General features: G+C 44.4%; 1 protein-coding gene across 2 annotated transcripts in view; it reads left to right on the top strand.

Annotated features, from left to right (window-relative positions):
* The window catches only part of NDUFAF2 (NADH:ubiquinone oxidoreductase complex assembly factor 2), a 175,123-nt gene that overhangs the window by 44,186 nt on the left and 106,615 nt on the right, over positions 1-24,322 (top strand). The window contains exon 2 of one of the 2 annotated variants that reach the window (XM_019496096.2): positions 1,639-1,782. The exons of the other annotated variant lie outside the window; for it this stretch is intronic. Within the exon in view, the coding sequence (XP_019351641.2) occupies positions 1,644-1,782 (139 nt within the window). The 5' untranslated portion in view covers positions 1,639-1,643. The remainder of the gene's footprint in view (positions 1-1,638; positions 1,783-24,322) is intronic. 2 annotated transcript variants of the gene reach the window in all.

Genomic DNA, 24,322 nt, shown 5'->3' with positions numbered 1-24,322 from the left:
TGTTTGTGTGCAGGCCGGGAGCGGTCCGAGGCCCTCGGGGGCGTGCGGCAGGCTGTGGCCAGCAGCCCGGACATGCCAGGTCAGGGAATGCAGGCGGCGCGCTAGAATTAGGCACGGAAGCTTAGCGGTTGATTTAAAGATTATTTTACTTACACTGAAGATGGTCACGGTGCAGGCAGGAAAACTTGCTTGAGTTGCGGTTACAGACAGAAAAGAAGAGAGGCGGACTAGAGTTCCTTCCACGCGAACCTCTAGCCCAATCCGGTTGAAGGCTCTAAACCACAAGCCCGTCGTGTCAACCGAAGAAAATAACTCGAAGCAGAGAGCTCTGAATACACTCACACGAAGTTTGCTAGGCTCCGTGGAACTTTTGCGCAGGAAAGGGGTTCGTCGTGGGATCGTTTGGCGACGGGGAGAGGCTAGAGGCTGATCAGACCCCTATAGCTTTCTTAAGGTACACGCACTGGGTCCGATAGGCTCCGCAGCGCTTAGAGATCTTCACGAGACGCGAAGCCCTCCTCTTTCTCTTTTTCTGTCTCCAGATGGTTGTGGAGTCCTCCAACTTGGGCGGAAACCACTCAAGCCTCTTATACGGCTAGCAAGCCAATCACTAGCCGCCACGTGGGAATAATTTAGAACTGGCCAATAGTGGGACACAAATTTGCATGTGGGTGGCGGGAACTCCTTTGCACCATGCATTTCCCTCTTTGCAGCTCAGAAATGCACCCTGCAAAGAAAGCTCCAAGTGGCGGGAAATAATTTAGCAGTGCCGAAGTGCACACAAACAAATCACACACTTGGGTTGTGACAGTTTGCTTCAAGTGTTAGCCACAAGCTACTGACCTTTGTTTATGTTTCCTTTTAGGTTAGGCCTATGTTATACCCCAGGGTTGTCCCAAAAAAAGATGTCACGCTTCTCGTAATTCAGTGAGAAGTATCTTGCTCCACTGTGTTTATTCCAACCCTTGGGAAATAGAAAGCACGTTCTAACTCTTCAGCTTAAACTTTTTATAACTAATTCTCCTGTATAAAGAAGTGCGAATATTTAGTTGCGGAGGCTAAGGTATCAGATGATACAAGCCAAGAACCCTGGATTATGCCACTGGTCTCTTTGGTCTTACTTCCCTGTCTGCATTGTGAGTTTGGGGATATTATGAGAAATAACTGGGAACTTCAGTGCTTTGAAAATGTGACGTGCAGTAAAATGCTTAGCTATATTATTTCTGAATATTTCTTGATGCTTGCTCGTCACTTTCCAAAATAATTTTGTAACTACAGGGCTATGAACATATGAAGCACTTAATAAAAGTATTAACTAGTTAACCTTACACTGTTGTGAGAATTTTAAATGGTATTATCATTATTTCAGATGAAGAAACTGGGACATATGATCAAATGACTTGCACAAGGTCATGTGTCATCTATGGTAGAGGCAGTAACAGAACTCTGGATCTACAGACTCCCTAACCTTCAGGTTGTCCCCTCCTGTTAGCCTCAGTTATGTAATTTCATTGATCTTACTAAGTGTGTGCATTTATGTCTGTGTACATGTGTGTGATCTAGATATCTCTTCATAAATATATTTTGTGGCCTATGTCCTGAAGAGTGAATGGTTTACTTTTGATTATTAACACACAGAGTAAATGGGACCAGAAAAAGATGACAACGTTGGAGAGAGAAATCAGAGGAAAGTAGGGAACAATGTGAATGAGAGGACTGAGGTCATCCGGTACATGTGCGAGCAGCAAAGACTTTTCCAGCCCAGACCTGGCATCAGAAGAGGTACAGGGTCAAAGATGGCAAAGCAAAAAAGGGAGCATTTAGAAGGTAGTATTGGCCAGAGCACATAACCTACCACAGTGGGTAAAGGAGGCAATGGTAGAATAAGGGTCTGTGTGGGGTGCTGGGTAGAGGAGAGTTATGCCAGGTCTTGAAGGTGAAGATGAGATTATTGGAGTTGATGTGGAAGAAAAAGAGGACATCAGAAAAGGAGTTAAATGGGAAAGAAATATTGGTAATGTATGGGAGGGAGAGGGGGGGAAAAAAGATTTTGAATGTACCATTTTTGACAGGCCACAGGGGGAGGTTGATAAAAGGGCAGAAAGACTCTTATGCTATTGCATTTGAGGTAAGAGATGACAGGCATGGATAAAATCCAGGATTTAGTAATTGGTATGGTAAGGGAGAAATGGATTTTAGAGAGACTGCAGAGGTGGAGTAAGATGACTTAGTGAGAACTTGGATGTTAGGCAGTGATAAGTACTACATTTCAGTCCATCTGTATCTGAAGACTTTGAAGTAACACTAATTTGGAGGGTATTTTTTTTCTTCCTGTGGGCTAAAATCAGTATGTTGTTCTGATTTAAGGGAGGCTTTATCTTTCTTCATTTTTCCATCAAATTTTGGAGCATATATTTGCTGTCATGCTGATGCATGATGCATTTGAGCATCTATTGTTTCGTCAACAGATATACTGAAATATGGTGCATATGCATGGTATCGTATCAATTTTAATCTCCACAGCATGCAATTCACTGTGCTTCTGGTATGATACATCTTTGAAGAAGGGGAGAAGCTTTCAGCTTCATTTCAATTATATTTTAGGTATCAGTCCAGTTAACAAAAAATGAAAAATTCCATCTGTTCAATTGTCATGCAGAGGAATGTTTTATCTCTGAAGCACATTATCGTATCTAAAATTGACAGCATAATCTGTCTTTTTTTTTCCCCCCTGCTCTCTTGGTGCAGCTTTGATTAACAGGAAAGAATTCTCTTCTTATAATTTGCCACAAACGATGAGATATTTTGTGCCATTTCTACAGTGTCCTAATGGCCAGCAGAGATCAGATATGTATCCAGTATCCTCATTGTAGCCTGTTTCTTCTGTTCCTCTCTTCCCAACAAACCCATAGAAGTCCCATGCACTTAATTTGCTAGTAAGACTGATCATACAAGAATAACCCTTATGAGAGTATTTGGCATTCCAGTGAACAAAACCAAGATGCTCTTTAGCACCAAATTTACCTTCCCAACTTCTTTTAGATGTCTTTAATTTTGTCCTGCTGAGCCTGATTTAATTAAGCCAAATTTAATGATACTACCTATGAACTTTTCAGCTTTGTCTTTTGTTAAGAAAAAAATTATTTACCAATTTCTTTTGTTATTGAAAAGAAGTTACCGAGCACTGTTTTCTTGCAGGTGTCTCCAAAACAAATGAAACTTCCAGCCTAGACTAACTGGAAAACCAGAATTTGCATATGAAGTTATTTTAATGAACATTCACTGATTCAATACATTCTTAATATGATTGTTACATGTCTCTTCTAAAACAAAATATTTTGTAGATGTGTCTGCAGGCTATTCTAATAGTTTCTAGAGGCCTCAGCTAGGTTCATGTCCTCATTGTAGTACCCCAGTGATTCTCAAACAGGGTGCCATGGCATCCTGGGCTGCCTTGAGATTCTTTCAGGGGTGGAACAGGATGCCATGCAGTCAGTTAGCATTGTTAGGTATGCAAACATGATTAACAACATAGACCCACTAATTTCAAATAAGATCCCATTGTGTTAAAAAAAATTCTGACCTGTTGTGGTCTTGAGTTCCTTGCAATCAAAAATTTACTGTATTATTTTTCCATAGTTCAAAAATGAATAAAAACCTAAGAGCTGGCATTTTCCAAGGGGGTCCTTAAAACTAAAAAGCTTAAGAACCACTGTGCTAGGCACAGTAAAAATGCTTAATAAAAGGACAAGGGTTGTTCTGTTTAGAGAGTTAACTCAAAGGATTAGAAGTTTAGCAATACAGAGTGCTAACAACATTTTATTTGAGAACATGAGAAGCAGGAAGTCAGTGAGGCTATTAGATGATACCATGGAAGAGGTACACTAAAGGAAGATAAGGTTATGGCAGAGAAGCTAAATGAATTAATTTCATTCTCTTCAATTCAGAGGATGCTGGGAAGATTACTACACCAGGTCCATTTTTTCTAATGAATAAATAATGAAAGGTTAGGTCAAATTGAGGGTAACAACAGATAGAATTTTTAAACTAAATTGAACAGTAACAGGTAACTAAGACTGGCTGGTATTCATCCAGGAATTTTAATATGAAATTGTAATAGTTAGCAAAAGTACATAACCTGTTGCTCGGATCAGCCTCCATACCAGTAGCTGGAGGGTTGCCAGTGTAACACCAATCTTTAAAAAGGGTTCCAGAGGTGATCCAAGGAACTACGGAGCAGCAAGTATCTTTTATTCTCAACAAATTGGTAGCATCTATAATAAAATAGTGTTTGTAGTCACCTGGATAAATATGATATGCTGGGGAAGAGTCAATAGAGTCTTTGCAAGGAAATTAAGCAGGAAGAAGGAATGTCCTTTCATGAATTGAAAAGCCCTTAAAAGATAGCAAACTGGGTTGGCATGGAAGAAAATAAACAGTGGAGTCCCAAGAGATGGTACTGGGACCTGTGCTATTGAACACCTTCATAGACGTAGCCACCTACAAATTAATTACAGGGACGTAGCAAGGGATTAGAGATGCTGTGCTCGCCAGTTCCTTGGGGTAACAAGGAACAATGGTCACAAACTGACAGCAGATTTAGGCTAGATATTGGGAAGGACTTCTTCATGGTAAGGGTGGCTAAAATTTGGAATGGGTTTCTAAGGGAGGTGGTGCTCTCCCCTACCTTGGGGGTCTTTAAGAGAAGGCTAGATAAGCATCTGGCTGGGGTCATCTGACCCCAGCACTCTTTCCTGCCTAGGCAGGGTGTCGGACTCGATCTGTTGAGTTCCCTTCTGACACTAGCATCCCTAGCATCTATGCATCTGGTTCAGGTGGCTGGTAAGCATATGAAAGATGACCTATAAAAGGAAGTATATAGTAAAGTGACAGATCTTGCAGATGATACGGGATTATTCTGGGCATTCAAATCCAAAGTGGAAGGTGAAGAATTTCAGAAGGGTATCGCAAAATTAGGTGAGCGAGCAATAAAATAATTCACACGGGGAAAAATGATAAGCCCCTAATTAGCCATTATTATTCAGGATAGCGATCTAGGAATCATTGTTGAGTTTCCTACAAACATTGGGTCAATGTTGGTAGCAATCAAATGTTAGGAGTCATTAGGAAAGGAACAAAAAACATAACTGTGCACCCAAATCTTGAATATTCTTCATAGTTTCATAGTAGCTAGGGTCAGGAGGGACCTGAACAGATCATCTAGCTTGACCCCCTGCCACAGGCAGGAATGAATGCTGGGTTCACAAGACCCCAGACAGGTGATCGTCCAACCTCCTCTTGAATATGCCCAAGGTAGGGGTGAGGACCACCTCCCTGGGAAGTTGGTTCCAGATTTTGGCCACCCTAACTGTAAAATATTGCCTTCTGATCTCCAACCTAAACCTGTTCTCCATCAGCTTATGACCACTGTTCCTCATCACCCCAGGTGGTGCTGGGGAGAAAAAAGCTCTGCCTATTTGCTGTTGATCCCCCCCCGATGAGCTTGTAGGCAGCCACCAGGTCCCCCCTCAGCCTCCTCTTGCTGAGGCTGAACAGGTTCAGGTCCTTCAGTCTCTCCTCATAGGGCCTGTCCTGCTGTCCTCGCCAAGCGGATGGCCCTCCTCTGAACCCTGTCCAGGCTGGCCACATCCCTTTTGAAGTGTGGCACCCAGTACTGGACTCGGTACTCCAACTGCGGCCTGACCAAAGTCGCATAAAGGGGGAGTATCACCTCTCTGGACCGGCTTGAGATGCATCTTTGGATGCATGACAAGGTATGGCTGGTCTTGCTGGCTGTGGTCTGGCATTGGCGGCTCATGTTCATCTTGGAGTCAATAATGACTCTGAGATCCCTTTCCGCCTCTGTGTTTTCAAGAAGGGAACTCCCCAGCCTGTATGTATACTGTGGATTCCTTCTCCCAAGGTGCAGCACCCTGCATTTGTCTACGTTGAACCCCATCCTATTCCCATCTGCCTACTTTTGTAGTCTGTCTAAATCTAGTTGCAGCCTCTCTCTCCCTTCAAGTGTGTCCACCTTGCCCCACATCTTAGTGTCGTCTGCAAACTTGGACAGTGTGCTTTCCACCCCCTCGTCCAAGTTGCTGATGAAGATGTTAAACAGTGCGGGCCCAAGGATCAAGCCCTGGGGTACCCCACTGCTCACATCTCACCAGGTTGAGTACAACCCATCCACCATTACTCTCTGGGTGTGCCCCAACAGCCAATTTTTTACCCATCCAACTGTGCAGGCATCAATGCCGCAGTCACTTAATTTATTGATGAGGATGGGGTGAGAGACAGCATCAAAGGCCTTCTTAAAGTCTAGAAAGACTATGTCCACAGCGACACCATCATTCAAGGATTTAGTTACTTGGTCGTAAAAGGCAATCAGGTTGTTCTGGCAGGACCTGCCTTTGGTGAACCCATGCTGATTGCCCCTGAGCATGATCTCCCCTGCAGGCCCCCCACAGATATGCTCCTTGATGATCCTCTCCAAGAGCTTCCTGAGCACCGAGGTGAGGCTTACAGGCCTATAATTACTTGGGTCCTCCTTTCTCCCCTTCTTAAAAATAGGGACCACATTAGCCAGTTTCCAATCCCCCGGCACCTGGCCAGATGACTACGAATGCTCATATAGCCGGGCCAAAGGCTCCGCGATGACCCCTGCCAGCTCTCTCAACACCCTTGGGTGGAGAGCATCTGGGCCTGCAGATTTAAAAATGTCTAGCCCTTCCAGAAGATCCCTAACTACATCTGCACTGACTGAAGGCTTGATAGAGCTATCCCCAAGATTGTCTCTACCTCTGGTAGGTGGGATATCCCAGTCCCTGTTCAGGAAAACTTCCTATCGCCCATCTTCTCTGTAACTAGAATAGAGATCAGGAACAAAGATGATGAGGGGGATGGACCATTGTCTATAAGAGGAGAGGTAAAGAGACAACTAACCTTTTCAAACTTGGAAAAATTGAAAACTGTGGGAGACTATGACCAATGTCTAGAAAATGGTATGTAAAAAAGTAAATGAGAATCTGTTATTTACTTTGTTTCATAATCCAAGAACTAGGCAGTACCTCTTGAAATAATCTGCTAGCAGGTTTAGAACATAGGAAGTATTTTACACAGCGCATAATTACGAAATAGAACTCATTGCTACAGGATATTGTGCATACCAATAGTAGAACTTGATTTTAGAAGGGATTAGACAAATTTATGGAGGCTAGGTCTATCAGGGGTTATTGCATACAACAGTTAAAGATATAACTTACTCATCTTGCCTGGGAAGGAATAACAGCAGAGGTTCACTGAGCCCCATTTCTTGTGGTTTTCCTCTAAAGCTTTTTCTACTTGCCATGTCAGAGATGGGAACCTGAACTAGACAGATGTTTAGTTTGACCTAGTCTGGCAATTCTTGTGTTATTAACAAAGGAGGGAGGTGTGCTTGAGGTTTTTCAGGTGTGGTGAGGCGGGGCGTGCAACCTTTGCACCCATCCACAGGAAGAGCAGGAGGGAGGAGTCAGGTAGCTATAGGCCAGTCAGCCTAACTTCCGTCCTAGGGAAAATCCTAGAAAAGTTCATCAAGGAGTCTGTCTGCAGTAAGCTTGAAGAAGGTAAGATTCTGAATGACAACCAGCATGGCTTCATCGCAGGCAGGTCCTGCTTTACCAACCTCATTTCCTTCTATGACCAGGTAACTTGCCACCTGGACACAAGAGAGCAGGTTGACATTTTATACCTTAACTTCCAAAAGCCCTTTGATCTAGTATCCCACAATTGGAGGATTTTGGGCTTAACTCCGAGACAGTCAGGTGGGTGAAAAACTGGCTGCAGGATAGGGCCCAGAGAGCCACAGTGAATGGATTGGTGTCATCCTGGTGAGAAGTGGGCAGCAGTGTCTCACAGGGGTCTGTGCTTGGTCCAGTACTTTTCAACATCTTTATTAATGATTTGGATGTCAGGGTGAAGAGCTCACTGGCCAAGTTTGCAGATGACACCAAGTTATGGGGAAGTGTGGTCACGTTTGAAGATAGGCGACATATACAGGCCGACCTAGACAGGCTAGCAAGTTGGGCAGATTGGAATCTGATGAAGTTCAACGTGAAGAAATGTAAAGTGCTCCACCTCGAGATGAGCACCCCTCAACATGCCTGCAGGTTTGGCAGCACCAAATTGACTAGCACCATGAATAAAAGGGACCTGGGGGTAATAATAGACCACAGTATGAATATGAGATGGCAGTGTGATGCTGTAACCAGTAGGGCAAATAATACTCTGGCATGCATCAATCGATGCATCTCCAGCAGAACCAAGGAGGTGATTCTTCTGCTGTACTCAGCACTAGTGAGACTGCAGCTGAAGTACTGTGTCCAGTCCTGGGGACCACACTTTAACAAGAACATGGACAAGCTTGAGAGAGACCCGTATGATCAGTCTTACATGGCAAGCCATATGAGGAAAGGCTGAGGGATCTGGGACTCCCTTGTGCTACACTAGGGGAGTACATTAAAGGTTCAGTGAGCAACTGTTCACCAGGGCAACTGAGGGGACAACTAGAAGTAATGGCCATGGAAGACCGATTCAGGCTCAACATTAGGAAAATCTTCTTCATAGTCAGGGTGTCCAGACTGTGGAATAAGCTCCCTCCAGAGGTGGTATAATCACCTACCCTGGAAATCTTCAAGAGGAGACTAGATAGTTACCTTGCTGGGGTCACCTGACCCCCAGTTATCTTTTCCTGCTTGGGGCAGGGACCTGGACCCGATGAGGTCCCTTCCAGCCTTATAATCTATGAACCTCTGCAAGATTGTCAGAACTATGGAGATCAGGTTCAAGTATGAGTCGGTTTGGGTCTCATTGAAAAGATTTTGTGCTGCTCTACTATAGCTGCTGATGAATTAAAATTAAAAGTGAAATGTGTTTGTATCTGCCGGGCCTTGTACATCTTACCTTAGGCTTCCTTGATCCGAGTGCTTGCCGGTACTCGCCTTGCCATCGCAGGTGGCCTTCTGGGAGGTCTTCCCACACGCCACAATCTGCCCCTTCTCGCCTGCCACGACTTGAATCTTTCAGTGGGTGGGGCTGCGTGCAGCGTGGTTGCCCTCGTCGGTCACCGGCTTCTTAGATGTCTTCTGCGAGGCTCCTCCTCCCCTGTACCTCGCCCTTTACCCAGCCCGGCGGATCTTGGCTGTTTCAGTGGTTGACCGAATATTCCCTAGATACTTAAACATTGAGCTCACCTCTCACTCTAACTCCCTGCCTCCACCACCTCAGCCCCTTCTAATGTGGGGAAACACAGAACTCCCTCCAGAACTCAAATGAAAAGCTCAATGAGCCTCGAGAGGCATAACCCTGCCCCTATTGGGCTTCCTTATGGAGCCGACAGCCTCTCTATCCCTCCGCTTGTTGACAGGGCCACCTGCCCGTGGCTCGGTTCTGTGGCCCCTCTCCGCCTATCCCAGCCTCACGCCACTCCTTCCCCGGTATCCTACCGGCGTGACCCTCTCTCTGGGTCCCCTGGGAGCAGTGTCTCCCTCTCCGGGTCTTCCCTGAACTGCAGCCCCCTCTCCGGGTCTTCTCTGGCCCATTGACCTCTCCGTGCTGCTGGGGCTCTTATCGTTTCCTCTCCCGGCTCACCTGCAGCTGTTGTGCTGGCCTCGGGCTCTGGCTCGCCCCTGGGTTCCTTTAGTTCCCCGTGGTGAGCGTGGGCAGTCACCTCTGGCGTTCCGCGCCTCCAGCTGACTCCACCAGCCAGGCTCCCTCCCGGCAGCCACGTGCGCGCCCCGCTTCTTTTCGCCGCCGGCCCTTTTATTTCCGCTGGCCGGCGATTGGGAGTGACGTCATCCGCCAGCCGCGGGTAACTTAAGGCGTGATCCACGCCCCGCGCAGGCTTCTCCTGCCGTCCCTGCTCCTCCTCCCATCCTGTGGTGAGCAAGTTACCCTTTTTTATTTTCCTTCTCTCCGTTCCGCCGCCGGCTCCTGGCCCTGGGGCTCCCCCCGTGGACTCGGGAGTCTCCCCGGTCTTTCTTCCCCTGTGACAGTGTTAAAAAGAGAAATAAACTTGGTGAAGTTAGCTGACAGTATGAATTAGTTGAGGGTTCAGTGGGAGAAAGTTGGCTAAAGTTTAAAGAGATTGTGCAGTTGGCGGTAACGGAAAATGTACTATTAGGCAAATGTAAATGTTGGAATCAGTGAATGAATTAATGCATTGTTAAAGATGAATGAAAACTGAAATTAAGTTCACAGTATAGCATAGGGAGAAAACTAAAATAAAATAGAAAGAGTACTTGAAAAACAAAAGAGAAACTGAAAAATGGAATATGGAGATGACCTTTAACATTTGTGTTGAATTTTTATTCTAACAAGACATTGCATGCAGCTGTCAATATTATTATTGTTGTTGTTGTTGTTGTTGTTGTTAGGATACTGAATAATAATAATTTAGACTTTAAAAACATACTGTAAGTTTTGATAGTTTCCTCATCAACATTTGAAAAGAAGAATTTTAATAATGTCCCTGGAATATGTTTAATGGGTACCAATGAAAACAAATGGATCTGGAGAATGAGATTAGAGGCACAAAGGTTAGCAGTTATGCAAGACAAAGGTAGACAAATCATTAAGCAGTGGTGATAGAAAATTCAATTTGAATCAAGTTACCATGTTTTGGTGTGTTTTTTAATACCCTAGGATTCTGGGAAACTATCGTTTGGCTGGAGCTAAAAAGTGCCTAGGAAAGCTGCTTCAAATTAGGCCTCCTAAGTCTAATCAGAAATTTTATTAACTTTCTGTATACTTTCATAATACATTTGAAAAAAAATGCATGTGCTCTTGTACTCGTAGTGCATAGCCAGAACTAAGCATAACTGCTAATAGCAGTTTTAGTGGATAAACTTTATTTTTTGTGTAGCACACTCCTTGGTTTATGCAATTTACTGTATAATAATTACAAAACTTATTTTTTAGGGGGAAAAATGTAGCATGGTTTATTGTTTCTGGCTTGCTTCTGATGCTAAAACTTAAATCAGAAAGTGCAGTGTAGCCAGCTTTAGTTTGGAGTTTGACTCATAAAAGTTGCTTTTACCACTGCATTTATTGCGCTTCTGTAGTTAAAAATATTACTCCTAACTGTGTTGGCTGTATGAATTTGTTAATATATTTAGGGGTTTAGGTTAATATATTTAGAAAACATTTAATTATTTAACTATTGAGAAGTTTATTTGAGACCAAATGCCTTTTAGAGGTCTTAAGTGGTATTTACATAGCTTTTAGTCATTCAAGTCCCTAAATATGATCCATTTGTACTTCATGTATTAACCCAGTAGTTCTTAACATTTTTTTTGGACTAGGACCCATTTGTAAACATTGAAGGCCAGTCCCGACCCAGTGCCCCTCACTCCTGACCTGCTCCCCCAGCCCTTGAGCTCTGTCAGCCTGCAAGGGAAAAGCCACAGTTTCCCATATTGTTCTTCTTTAAAGGAGAATCCATTTTTAAAGTTTGTTCACAGACCTTTCATATATTCTTGCAACCCACTTTTGGGTTGTGACCCACGAGCTGAGAAATGCTGCATTAGCCAAACCCCTTCCTCCCCCACCCCACCCCTCAATATGCCTTTATCTTTATTATGTCTCTCTTGGCTTGAGAAGATCCGTGTAACTTGTCTTAGGATGCTGTGGATATTCAGAAGTGATTGAAGATGGCCACCCAGGCATCTAATTCCACCCAAGCTCTCTTCCGTCCCAGTTCTATCTGGGAAGTACCCAGATGCCCCACACACCCCAAGTTAAATGGAGAGGAACCAAACTGAGCAACTGTTTGGCACTAAGAACGTGCATGAAGCTTGAGAGAGGAGTGTGTCTCATCATTTTCTCAAAAGCCCAGTGCTTGGTGCATTTGCATGGGAAATGTTTTGGATTCTAGGGCCTTGCTCCTCATGAGGGGATTTAAACCTGCGTCTCACTTCTTTCAAAGGAAAGCACCACAGCAACTAAGTGATGGGGTTGGCAAAACTAAAGATGTCCTATATCCACCCATAAAGTGGTGCCATCGGGTAGAAAGGGATGCAAGAGTTACTGAAGCCAAAAAAGAAACGGGCAAGAGTGAGCCTGACTGTAGCCCAATGAAGAGGGGACTCTCTTGAGAGACAGGCCTGGGTTCTAGCCTCTCCTCTAGTTCTGGCCCCCTAGGCTGCTTACATATTTTGGATTAAACACTGGATAAAGGCATAAATCAAACTGAGAGCACACGCAAGACAAAAATACAACACAAAGTTATTTTCTCAGATATGGGGAAGGATAATTTACATGAAGTACAGTTCAGATTCTCTATACTTATATGGGAATGCTAACTAAATGGTTCAAAGATCCTGAAACTGCTCCATGTCAATGATTCTGGGTGTCAGTAGTTAGCAGGACTATGAGATGAACAGATCTCTAAGGAGATTAATATATTGGGCAGTGCCTTACTGTGCTACTTAGTGATAGTCTAAGAACACATAGGATTTTAGATGATTTTAATTAATACAAAAACGTTATCTGCTATATTTTTATATTGCATTTCTATAATACAGACAGAAAATGTCACTTTTTTGCAAGGGCAACATTAAATTGTCAAGTGAATTATTGCAAGATTAATATTCTATTCTCTGTCAATTTAAACAAAAGCATGTTGTGCTTTTTTAAAGAATTCTTCAGACCTTCAGTTTTGCAGGCTATAATGGAAAATGTCACAAAATATTCTACGTAGGTTTTTTTTTTTTTTAAACTAGGTCTGACGAATCAATGCTATTGCTGTGGCAATGATGTATGCAAACATAATTCTTCCCTTCTCTTAGGAAGATAGCAAATGACATTTTTAGGTTACAGTTGTAATGTTCTTTTAATATATACTAAGACATGCCCTTCATATAGCAGCCTAACTTCATATACATAGTTCTGCATTATCATTAAAAATATATTCACTCACTTATCTGCTATATTTGGTAGTCTGAGTTGTAATTACAACTGTTTGGATTCTTTTAGCAGGCTGTAATTTAAAAAGACTCTGATCCTCAAGAACAGCAGTATCTACCTTTTTACACTTGAAGTACCACATCATGTGATTGACATGCAGGACAGCCATGATGTTGAGTCAGTCTGTTTGCTGCATTGAGATGACACTGTGTCATTGTGCATTGATGGAACGTCCTGGTGTGGTTCTTCCACCTTTCCCTACCATCCTTCAGATACCAAAAGGGATGATTCTATCTCTCTCTTTTTGTCTTTCTCTGTCAGCAGATTTGAACTGGGAGGGCCCAAGTGCAGGCTACACCTCACTTTCTTTTCTATGTGTTAGCAGTATCAATACTTGTTTGCAAGTATATCTCACGGGATTTCTCTGCATGTATGCAGTAAGTGCAGAAAACCTAGTGGAAAGCTTGAGTTTCATATTTCTTGCAGAAATCCTGTTTACATGCTGTATGATCAATTTTACATTCTCTGTCACAGTCCTGCAAATAATGCAGCCTTAACCATTGCATGTTTTTATTATTTACATTATAATGAAGTTGAACTTCATGTCAATTGTTGAGAAGGCATTTTTAGTGTATGATAAGTAGAATAATTACCTTAGCTTTATTTAAGGATTTTCATGTTACAAAATACACTTGATAAGAAAGTCATTGACAATTATTGAAAGAGAATGGGCAAAAACAAGTCCTTTTTATTCATTCCATTATCATTGCACCCTTGGCCTCACTCAATCACTATACCATCCTCAATTAAGCTGCTTTTAATAATTTGATTTACCAAGTTTTGTAGTGCAGCTGACCTTTTCAAGCAGTGACCTTGTGGATCTCATGACGCAGCAATTTCAGCTTTAGGCTTCTCCAGCACGTTACCTTAGTAACACGTGCACACATACATATACTCTCTCAATGTTTGGGAATTATTTAACTAAACGAAGCAAAGCAAAATGAGCTGCTAATTGTGAAGGCTTTTCAACAAGAAAGCCAAGGAAATTATTGGAATCTACAGATAGCTTATTTTTGACCTCAGGATACAATGGATGAAAAAATAGTATGGTTTTATTTATTTGAAACATGGCTGGCAAGCTGGAAGAGATTAAACCAGTGTCGTCTCAAATACTGTTAATTTATGGTGTCATTTCCTTACTTTCTCTTATATTTAGCTATATTTAGCCATATAGAACTAACTTTTAAAATTAAATACAGCAAAAAGATGTTCCACTGATGGTCAGTTTTTCTATTGTCTGTACTCATTTTCTGTATTCTTAAAACTATTATTTAGTCTATTCACTTTCTTCAGGACCATGTTAACAAGAAGGAAATTGTATTCATCTGGTAGTTGATAAGGTGGTAGTAGATTTCATAGACATTAGGGCTGGAAGGGACCTCGGAAGATCATCGAGTCTAGCCCCCTGCCCCAGGGGCAGGAAGTCAGCAGGGATCATAGGATCCCAGCAAGATGAACGTCCAAATGTGTCTTGAAGGCGTTCAAAGTGGGTGCTTGAACCACCTTCGGCAGCAGTCTATTCCAAACCTTGGGGGCTCGGACAGTAAAGAAGTTCTTCCTTGTGTCCAGCCTGAAACGGTCATGGAGGAGTTTGTGACCTTGTCATCCCTTGGGGTGCTCTGGTGAACAGACGTTACCCCTGATCCTGGTGAGCATGCCTGATAAACTTATAGGTGGCCACCAGATCACCCCTGAGCCTGTGCTTTTCCAGGCTGAAGAGTCCCATGGCTCTCAGCCTCTCATCATAAGGTCTGTTTTCCTGACCTCTGACCATGCGCGCGACTCTCCTCTGTACTTTCTCAAGCTTCTCCACATCCTTTCTGAATTGAGGAGCCCAAAACTGGACGCAGTACTCCAGTTGTAGCCTCACCAAGGCCGAGTACAACAGGAGAATGCTGTCCTGAGATTTGCTTGAGAAGCATCTATAGATGCAAGCCAGCATTTTGCTTGCTTTACTAGCTGCAGCATGACATTGAAGGCTCATGTTCATCTTGTGATCAATCATGGCCCCCAAGTCCCTTTCATCCATAGTGCTAGCCAGCGTAGCACTATCGAGCCTATAAGGATGCTGCGGGTTTTTCTTCCCAAGGTGGAGAACCTTGCATTTTTTGGTGTTTAACGCCATCAGGTTCTTGTCCGCCCATTTGCTGAGCCTGTCAAGATCCACCTGGATCACCCTCCTGTCCTCAGGTGTGGATGCTTTACCCCAGAGTTTGGTGTCTTCAGCGAACTTGGCCAGTCTGCTTCTGACACCAATGTCTACATCATTAATGAAAATGTTAAATAGTATAGGCCCTAGGACAGAGCCTTGAGGGACCCCAATGGTCAAAGGGCACCACGATAATAAACTTCCATCAACCACCACCTTCTGGATCCGACCATGGAGCCAATTCCCCAGCCAGCAGATTGTGATGAGGCCGAGGCCTCAGACAGTTTTGCTAAGAGGTGATCATGGGATACCAGATCGAAGACTTTTTTGAAGTCAAGATATATGATTTCGATCTATTCTCCCTTGTCCAGGTGATAGGTCACCTGGTCATAAAAGGAAATAAGGTTGGTCAAGCAAGACCTTCCTGCACCAAACCCATGCTGGCTATCCCTCGGGATGTTGCCATCGGCCAGTCTGTTAAGAATGGCCTCTTTGATAATCTTTTCTAAGACTTTCCCCGGGATAGAAGTCAGGCTGATGGGCCTGTAGTTCGCTGGATCCACTTTCCTCCCTTTCTTGAAGCTAGGCACCACATTGTCCTTCTTCCAATCTTTGGGCACTTCACCAGAGTGCCAGGAGTTCTCAAAGATCTGTGCCAGGGACTGAGCTATGATGCTAGCCAGCTCCTTGAGTACTCTGGGGTGTAAACTGTCAAGGCCAGCTGACTTGAAGGTGTGCAGCCTTCCAAGGTGTTCCTTCACGAGGTCAGCATTGGTGGAGGGTAAGGAATATCCCTCACCCGGGTCTCCCTGTCCTGTAATGGGCAGGGGCGTCCCATGGGACTGGTGAAAGACCGATGAAAAGTACCCATTTAGCAAGTTTGCTTTTTCCCGGGCGTCGGTTGTCAGTTGTCCCATCTGGTTTAACAGGGGTCCAGTGTTGCCCTTGCTTTTTTTTCAGCTCCCCACATATCTAAAAAAAGACTTCTTATTGTTCTTGATACTTGTAGCTAGTTGGAGTTCCGTTGCAGCCTTGGCTTTCCTGGTTCGCTCCCTGCAGGTTTGGACCAGTGCAGAATATTCCTCCTTGGAGGTGGATCCAGTCCTCCATCCTTTGTAGGTGTGTCCTTTTAGACGCAGGAGATCTGCTAGTTCCCTGGAGAGCCAAGGGGGCTGCTGTGCCCTATTGCTGCCTTTTCTCCGAGATGGAATAGACTTTGCTTGTGCATCTAGGATTGCTCCTTTGAGGAGCAACCGCTCGTCCTGCACTCCCCTCCCTTTTGGGCTGTGGCCCTTTAAGGCCTCACTTGCAAGCCTCCTTAGCTTGTCAAAGTCAGCTTTCCTGAAGTCAAGGACTTCTATATTACTGACTGATTGCCAGCTTTATGGCAGATGGTGCAGGTGATCAGCTCGCAGTCACTGTCACTCAGCTTCCCTTCAATCATTAGGCCACTGATTAGGTTTTCCCCCGTTGCCAGAACCAGGTTGAGCAGTGCTTTACCTCTTGTCGGCCTGTAGACCTCTTGTGTCAGATAGAGGTCATCCATGCAGGAGTGGAAGCTTTGCAACTGCTCGGATTTGGCTGAGCACTCTTCCTATGAGGATATTTGGGTAGTTGAAGTCTCCCACGACAACCATGCAGCGGGAGTATGCAGCCTCAGCCAATTCCCTGGCAAACTATGGGGAGAAGTGGACACGCCGGAGGGCAGGGAACAGCTGCAAGCAGACCTGGACAGGTTAGATAAGTGGGCAGAAAACAACAGAATGCAGTTCAACAAGGAGAAATGCAAAGTGCTGCACCTAGGGAGGAAAAATGTCCAGCTCACCTACAGCCTAGGGAATAACCTGCTGGGTGGCACAGAAGTGGAAAGGGATCTTGGAGTCCTAGTGGACTCCAAGATGAACATGAGCCGGCAGTGTGACGAAGCCATCAGAAAAGCCAATGGCACTTTATTGTGCATCAGCAGATGCATGACGAATAGGTCCAAGGAGGTGATACTTCCCCTCTATCAGGCACTGGTCAGACCGCAGTTGGAGTACTGCGTGCAATTCTGGGCGCCGCACTTCAAGAGGGATGCGGATAACCTGGAGAGGGTCCAGAGAAGGGCCACTCGTATGGTTAAGGGCCTGCAGACCAAACCCTACGAGGAGAGACTAGAGAAACTGGACCTCTTCAGCCTCCGCAAGAGAAGGTTGAGAGGCGACCTTGTGGCTGCCCATAAGTTCATCATGGGGGCACAGAAGGGAATTGGTGAGTATTTATTCACCAAGGCGCCCCCGGGGGTTACAAGAAACAATGGCCACAAGCTAGCAGAGAGCAGATTTAGACTGGACATTAGGAAGAACTTCTTCACAGTTAGTGGCCAAGGTCTGGAACGGGCTCCCAAGGGAGGTGGTGCTCTCCCCTACCCTGGGGGTCTTCAAGAGGAGTTTAGATAAGCATCTAGCTGGGGTCATCTAGACCCAGCACTCTCTTTCCTGCGTATGCAGGGGGTTGGACTCGATGATCTATTGAGGTCCCTTCTGACCCTAACATCTACGAATCTATGAAACTCCTGGTCAAGCTCTCGACCCTGGGTAGAAGGTCTGTAGTAGACTCCCATCATTGTGTCCCCTGTGCCATGTTCCCCACGGATTTTAACCCAGAGGGTTTCCAGTCATCCGCCCTGGGTGCCAGTGTCAGCTTGCAGGGACGTGTAGCTTTCCTTGACATGGAGAGCTACGCCCCCGCCCCTTTTGTCCACTTGATCCCTCCTATACAGGGTATAGCTGTCAATACCTGTGGCCCAGTCATGGATTGAGTCCCAGCAGGTCTCTGTTATCCCTATGACATTGTAATTATTTGTGTTAAGCAGGAGGACAAGTTCCTCCTGTTTATTCTCCAAGCTGCTGGCATTTGTGTACAGGCACTTAAGTGTCCCTTTGGGGGCCCTTGCCTTGCCTTGCCTACGGATTGTTCCAGGGGTGGGCTCCCTTAAGTGTCTTGGCCTGCTGGCTTTTCAAGGGTTGCTCAGTGGGCCAGCGGTGGCAGTAGTCCCCCCCCCCCACCCCCCAGCGGGCTTAGTTTAAAGCCCGGTGGAGCAGGTCAGCCAGTCTGGCTGAGAAGAGCCTCCTCCCCAGCGGAGAGATGTGGAGGCCGTCTCTTCCCAGCAGCTCACTGCCTCTCTCACCAAAGAGCGGACTGTGATCATGGAAGCCAAAGCCTTCCCGATGACACCAGTGCCACAGTCTTTGGTGTACTACCTGGATCCTCCTCTCCCTCCTCAGCCCATAGCCCGAAACTGGGAGGATTGATGAAAACGCCACCTGTGGCCCCAACCCCTGAAGCCCTGCTCCCAAATCGCTGTAGCACCGCATGACCTGGCTGGGATTGCTCCGAGCTGTGTCATTCGTGCCCACATGGATAAGGAGCATAGGGTAGTGGTCTGTGGGCCAGAGGAACTCGGAGATCTTCTCCGCAGTGTCTCGGATTCGGGCTCCCAGGAAGCAGCAGATTTCCCGGGCTAAGGGGTCAGGGCAGCAGATTGCCCCCTCGGTCCCCCTCAGGATGGAGTCTCCCGCGACAGACACTTTGCATTTTGTCTTAGAGAGGGTGGGGGCGGTAGCTACTGTAGAAACTGTGTTGCCTGCAGGAGCTGGCAGCTTGGCAGGCTCTGCTGAAGCTGCAAGAGGTTCGTACTTGTTGCAAAGCTCCAGCAGGGTGGGGACCTTGATGTGGCGGGCCTTGGGGCCCTTGACCACCTTGGTCCAACCCCTTGGCTAGACAGAATGGAAAGAGACCTTGATCTACCCTCTGCTGGCAGGGGGTGAAGGGCCTGGCAGTAGGAGTCTTATCTCCTGCTCACCATCCCTGATGGCACACAGTCTCTGGACTGTGGCCTGGAGTTCCTCCAGCTGGTGCGCCAGAGACCCTGAAAGGGAGTAGACTTCACAAGGGGAGGTGGCTATGCTCCCAGACCCCAGAGCCTGAAAAAGTGTCAGGCAGCCCCTGCAGCCAAGAGCCAGAGGCTCAGTCTGCGTGGAGCCCAGAGCCATGGGCTTCATCTGGGTGGAGACCTCTGAGGTGCCAGGGGGGGGCTGCAGACCCCAAGGGGACCCTCGGGTTGCGGCGTGTGCCCATCCACACGATGATGCCACTGGTAGGCCAGCTGCAGCTGGGACTGTCTACCCCGGGGGGGTAACTTGCGTGCCAGGCCCAGAAGCGTGCCTGTTTGCGCATCCTTTTCGCGAGGCTCTGATCATGCGGCTCCTTGGGGTGCTGGGCGAAATAGGATCCGGGACGGGGCAAGGCCCTCCTTGTCTCCACTTGGCCACTCTGCAGTTGGGCTATGTCCCTCCCACCACGGGCCCTGCTTACCTCAAGCAGTGCTGGCGGTCAGTGGGGTGCTCTGCAGTCGCTGGGGGGGCCTCGGGGTGCGGGCATGCGACGGGTTTACACCCGTGCGTCTCACGCCGCTCCCAGGGCCAACTGAGGTTTGTTCTGGTTGACGGGCCCTTTTAAACTCTGCGTGTGCGCAGTGGGCCTGCCACCGGCAACATGCTGCTCCCTGTCAAGGGGGGCCCTACCAGGGGCTTTGGGGGACCCTGATCTTCCGGAGAGGGACTGGTAAGTACCCTCTCCCCCCTCTTCTCTCTTCCCTCTCTGTCCCTGGGGGGCTGGGCCAAGTAGGGGCCAGGGCCGGGCAAGGCCCTCCTCATCTCCACTCAGCCGTCCCGCAGCTGGGCTATGTCCCTCCCACCACGGGCCCTGTTTACCTCCGGTAGTGCTGGGGGTTGGCGGGGTGCTCTGTGGTCGCTGGGGGCGGGCCTTGTGGTGCGGGGGCGCGACGGACTTACACCCATGTGTCTCATGCTGCTCCCAGGGCGAGCCGAGATGGTGCTCAAGAATATTTATTGTTTCTTGGTTCTGTATGAGTAGTAAAAACTTGTAGTTGTGCCAGATGGCTTATTCTGTACAAGCTCTTTCCATTAGCCTTTAATATTCAACATGTCAAAAAAAAGTATTTTCAGTTTTCGAAGGAAAATAATGATCTGACTTGATGCAGAATGTGCAAAACTCAACACCTTTAATTCTCAAGTTTGAAGGAAGTTTAAATAACTTACCACTGGAATTGTTTCAGCTTTTGTGCTTTACTAAGTTATCATGTTCTAGATCTTAGTGGGCATGCATGAGATGAAAAGCAGCCATTTTAGATCAGCTGGCATGAGGGGACACGGCTCATGGTACAATTAGAGATGCCCTAATGTCCTGCAGTATTCTAAAGCAGAAATCTTAAAATGAATTGGAAGAAATGCTAAACCAGGGTGAATGAAGGTAGTTGTATAGATCACACACACTTGGTGATTAACTTAGGATTATTACTGTTGACAGCACACAAATACCATCCTCAGATGTTGGATATTTCAAGAAATGGAGCTAGACTTTTTCATATATTTCTTCCTTTTCCAACAAATACCACAGTAAGTGCCACAGTATACAAGTACTGAAGTAATAGACCTTGCAATGCAGTTGTAAGGGCAGCCACAAAATTCAGTAAACATCATTCCTGATATCTGTCTACTTTGACAGCATTGGTGGCCATTTATGTGCACACACATTGGAAACACGGCTGGGAAGTACTACTGTGACTTTTCATGTACTTCATTGTTAAGGGAAAGCTTGGTGTTCATTTTCTCCATCCTGTCAAAGCCAATACATACAGGGTATCTCAAAAAAGTATACACCAGTGATCCTCAACCAGTGGGGTGCGGCACACTGGGGTGTGGCAGGGTACTACACAATATTAGTAGTGTTAGGTGTAGAGACGTGTACACAGATTCACAAAATAAACCCAGAGATTTCAAATAAGAGTCCAGTGTGCTAAAAACCTTTTGGCCTGTTGTGGTCTTTGATTTTTTTTTTTTTTCCCCTCCAGAAGACTTGATCTTGTTTTCCATAGTCATAAAAACAAGTGAAAGTTAAGAGCTGGCACTTTTTGAGGGGTGCCTTGAGTCTAAAAAAAGTTGAAAACCACTGGTGTACAGACTTCAGTCACCTGCAATACAGAGATAGCAATAATACTACAGTCAGCTATCTCCTATCATTCGGTTTGTTTGTCAGCCTGGGCCTTTGGGGGAAGAGTATAATGTGCGCTGTTAACCAGGCCTCTCTTCAGGAGTTTTGTCATAGAGAATTGTTGATTCCACTTAATACATGTGCACGTGTGTCACTCTTGTTCACTGCTGCAGTGAGTGCTTGGGTATCCAGGGTAAACATTTGAAATGCTTGCAGTGGTGTATGTTGTAAGTAACATTTTAAGATGGTGTACATTTTAAGAAAACAAGAAATTCAATTGTTGATTCAGACATATTCCTGATAACAGATGTGTATACACTATTAACATCTTATATGCAGAGTTTCTGTAATTCAACTGAAACTAAAGTCCCTCTGCTATCTAATTCAGGTTATTGTAACATGCTGAAGCAAAATATAGCATAGGATACACTTTCTGTTCAGTATTGATCTTTCTTGTGTCTATGTATAAGAGGTTAAGGTTCTAGTCAGTGGTAGTAAATTTACCAAGGTGATTTATAGATCCTAAACTTCAGTGTTCAGTAAGAGTCACCAAACCAAGTTGCTCCGGTTATGTATCTTTAACCTATTATAGAAGATTTCACATCAATTAGCAATAAGTATCTCATTAGGAGTATCATCCCTATTATTTTTTTTTCTCAGCAGCTTCAGATACTTAAACTAGATCTTTTTTTTTAGGACCTGCATGTGGGCTAAAGGTTATACTTTACCAGAACAAAAAAAAAAAAGGGGGAAAAGTATAGGTTAACCAGGTGTGAAAGTTAAGAAATAGAGGCAGAACTCAGCCTCTGTGGGTCCAAACAGAAAAACTGAGGCACTCAGAGTGCCTGAGACAGTTGTATTGTGTGCAACCAAGGAATGATAAAATAAGAGTTTATAAAGCCTCATGTTTCAAGCCACCAAAAATCTGCTGCTCTGTATAGTGTATTCCATATTCTCAGTTTTGAGGGTTTTTTCCTGTCATTTTGGGAATTAATGGGAGGCATGGCACGGACAAAGATGAGACAACTCTGATTTTTTTTATGTAAACTGTTAGTCATGTGGTTTTGAAATAAGATGCATGTGCTAGCAATTAGCTCTTTTGTTTATCATCTTTGCTCGTGGACTGACAATGTTAATATCTGTTTCCTTCCCGGGAGGAGGAGATATGCATGCATTTTATATTTGAGGGCCTTTTTATTCTTAGTGGCTACTTTATTGAGAATGATATTTATGTCAATGGAGAGGAGGTGAGAGGGGAAAATGTAATAAACAAGGTACTTTGTTGAAATATCATTTTTCATATTTCATGTTTGTATCTTCAGAAGTCTTCCAAAGTAAAATATTGGAGTTGGCATAATAAACCCTGTCTGTATATTCTCTTTAAGTTATTGTAAGAAATAGTAATTGGAAAGGGGAAATTCTGTCTTGTTTCAGCTGCACTCAAGAGAACAGTGAACTGTTCAGAACTATGTGCTAACAGTTACTATCCCAGCTATTTAAATTAATTTTATATTTTCATTTTTTTTCTTCTACCAACACTTAATTAAAAATAAGATTTACATCAAAGAGGAAACTGCAGTCATTATTTCTCTGAACTGAACCTTCCATATTCAAATGTTTGACTATTTTGACACCATAGAAAATTATGTAATTTTATAACAGCTCATTCGTGGACTTTTATCACTGCAGAATACTGTAGCATGAATAGTGAACACAAGATATCAAATAAGGAACTAATTTAAAGAGCATTTAAAATGCACTGAGATTTTTCATATCTTCTTTTACTGCTAAGTAAAAGAGAAAATGTAATGTAATTTAATTTTTTTGTGAAAATCAGATCTTGTTTCATGGGTTTTTATAGTTTTAACTGTTTGAATGGTGAGGAGAGATAATGAGAAAAATGTCTCAAGCTGGTAGGCACTATATATCTAGGCTAGCTCTATTTTAGTACAGCTGAAATTCAAACATGAGAAAATTGCAGAAATTTACAATTCAAAGTGTGTTTCATCAGGGAGAAATCCACAGATTGTTTTGACACTCAGTTAGAAATTCAGCATGGAGATGGACGTCTCATGAAATTTGCAGCTGCTGATTGAATTTATATTTCCATAAAGGCCATCAACAGGAGCAGCCTGCAGGGGAAGTGGGGGGAAAAATGACAAAAATTGTGAGGCTAGCATTTTTCCTATGCCTTATAGTAGCAAATTACTTGTAATAAGGTCTTACACTGACCAGGATTAAAGAAAAATATAGGCAGCCAGAAGGGAATGATTCCTCAGTTTAATTGAGTTGAACTAAAAATGTCTGAATTTGATATCTAAATATATGTTTAGTCATCTGTAAAATTCAGCCACAAATCTGAATTGTCCCTAAACTGAAAAATAGGACTCTTACTGGTAATTACAAAAGGTTTATCTTAAAGGTAATTTGATTTTTGTAATAACGTCCAAAGATAAAAGGGTGAATGTTACAGAAATGCAAAAAAGTAGGTCATCTTTATTATGGGGTGGGAATCTCATCACTTGATCTGTATAAGAAGTCTAGGATTTATTTTTCTCAGTAATAGCATTCCTATACTTTTTTTACCATTTACAAACACAGGCAAGAGCATGACATTTTAAATATTAGCAAAAGAATTGGTAAGGAGTGCAATTTAGATGATGGGTGTAATGATAATTGAACAGATTTATCCTTGTTTACAATGTTTCTGGTAAGTATGTTATTTTATACTGTTTCCATTGAGGGAAAGGAAAAAAGTTAAATGTTTTATTATATGTTGGCTTTTATGGTAGAAATACCGTCGTTATTACCATCCTTGAGAGAATATAATTCCCTTAACATCCACATTTCAAAATGCTCACATAGCTCCAGACTACTGGAAAGTTAAACATTTTAGGGGTTTAGTTTCATCTCATTGCATAGGGATTTATGTATGTAACTCCCTGTGAATAGCAAGGAGCCTATACCCATTAAGTTGCACTCAGAGGGCTTTAGTCTGAAGATAAAGGCTTGCAGCATGCCACCTTGTACTGTAATCTGCTGGAGTCTTGCAAACTAAACAAGGGCTGAATGAACAGTCTTTAGAAGGAAGGATTTCAGATACCAATTTCTGGA

This window comes from Alligator mississippiensis, chromosome 3 (assembly GCF_030867095.1).
Source record: "Alligator mississippiensis isolate rAllMis1 chromosome 3, rAllMis1, whole genome shotgun sequence".
NCBI lineage: Eukaryota > Metazoa > Chordata > Crocodylia > Alligatoridae > Alligator > Alligator mississippiensis.
Note: the sequence above shows the minus strand (reverse complement) of the source record. Positions and strands in the feature narration are given on the sequence as shown.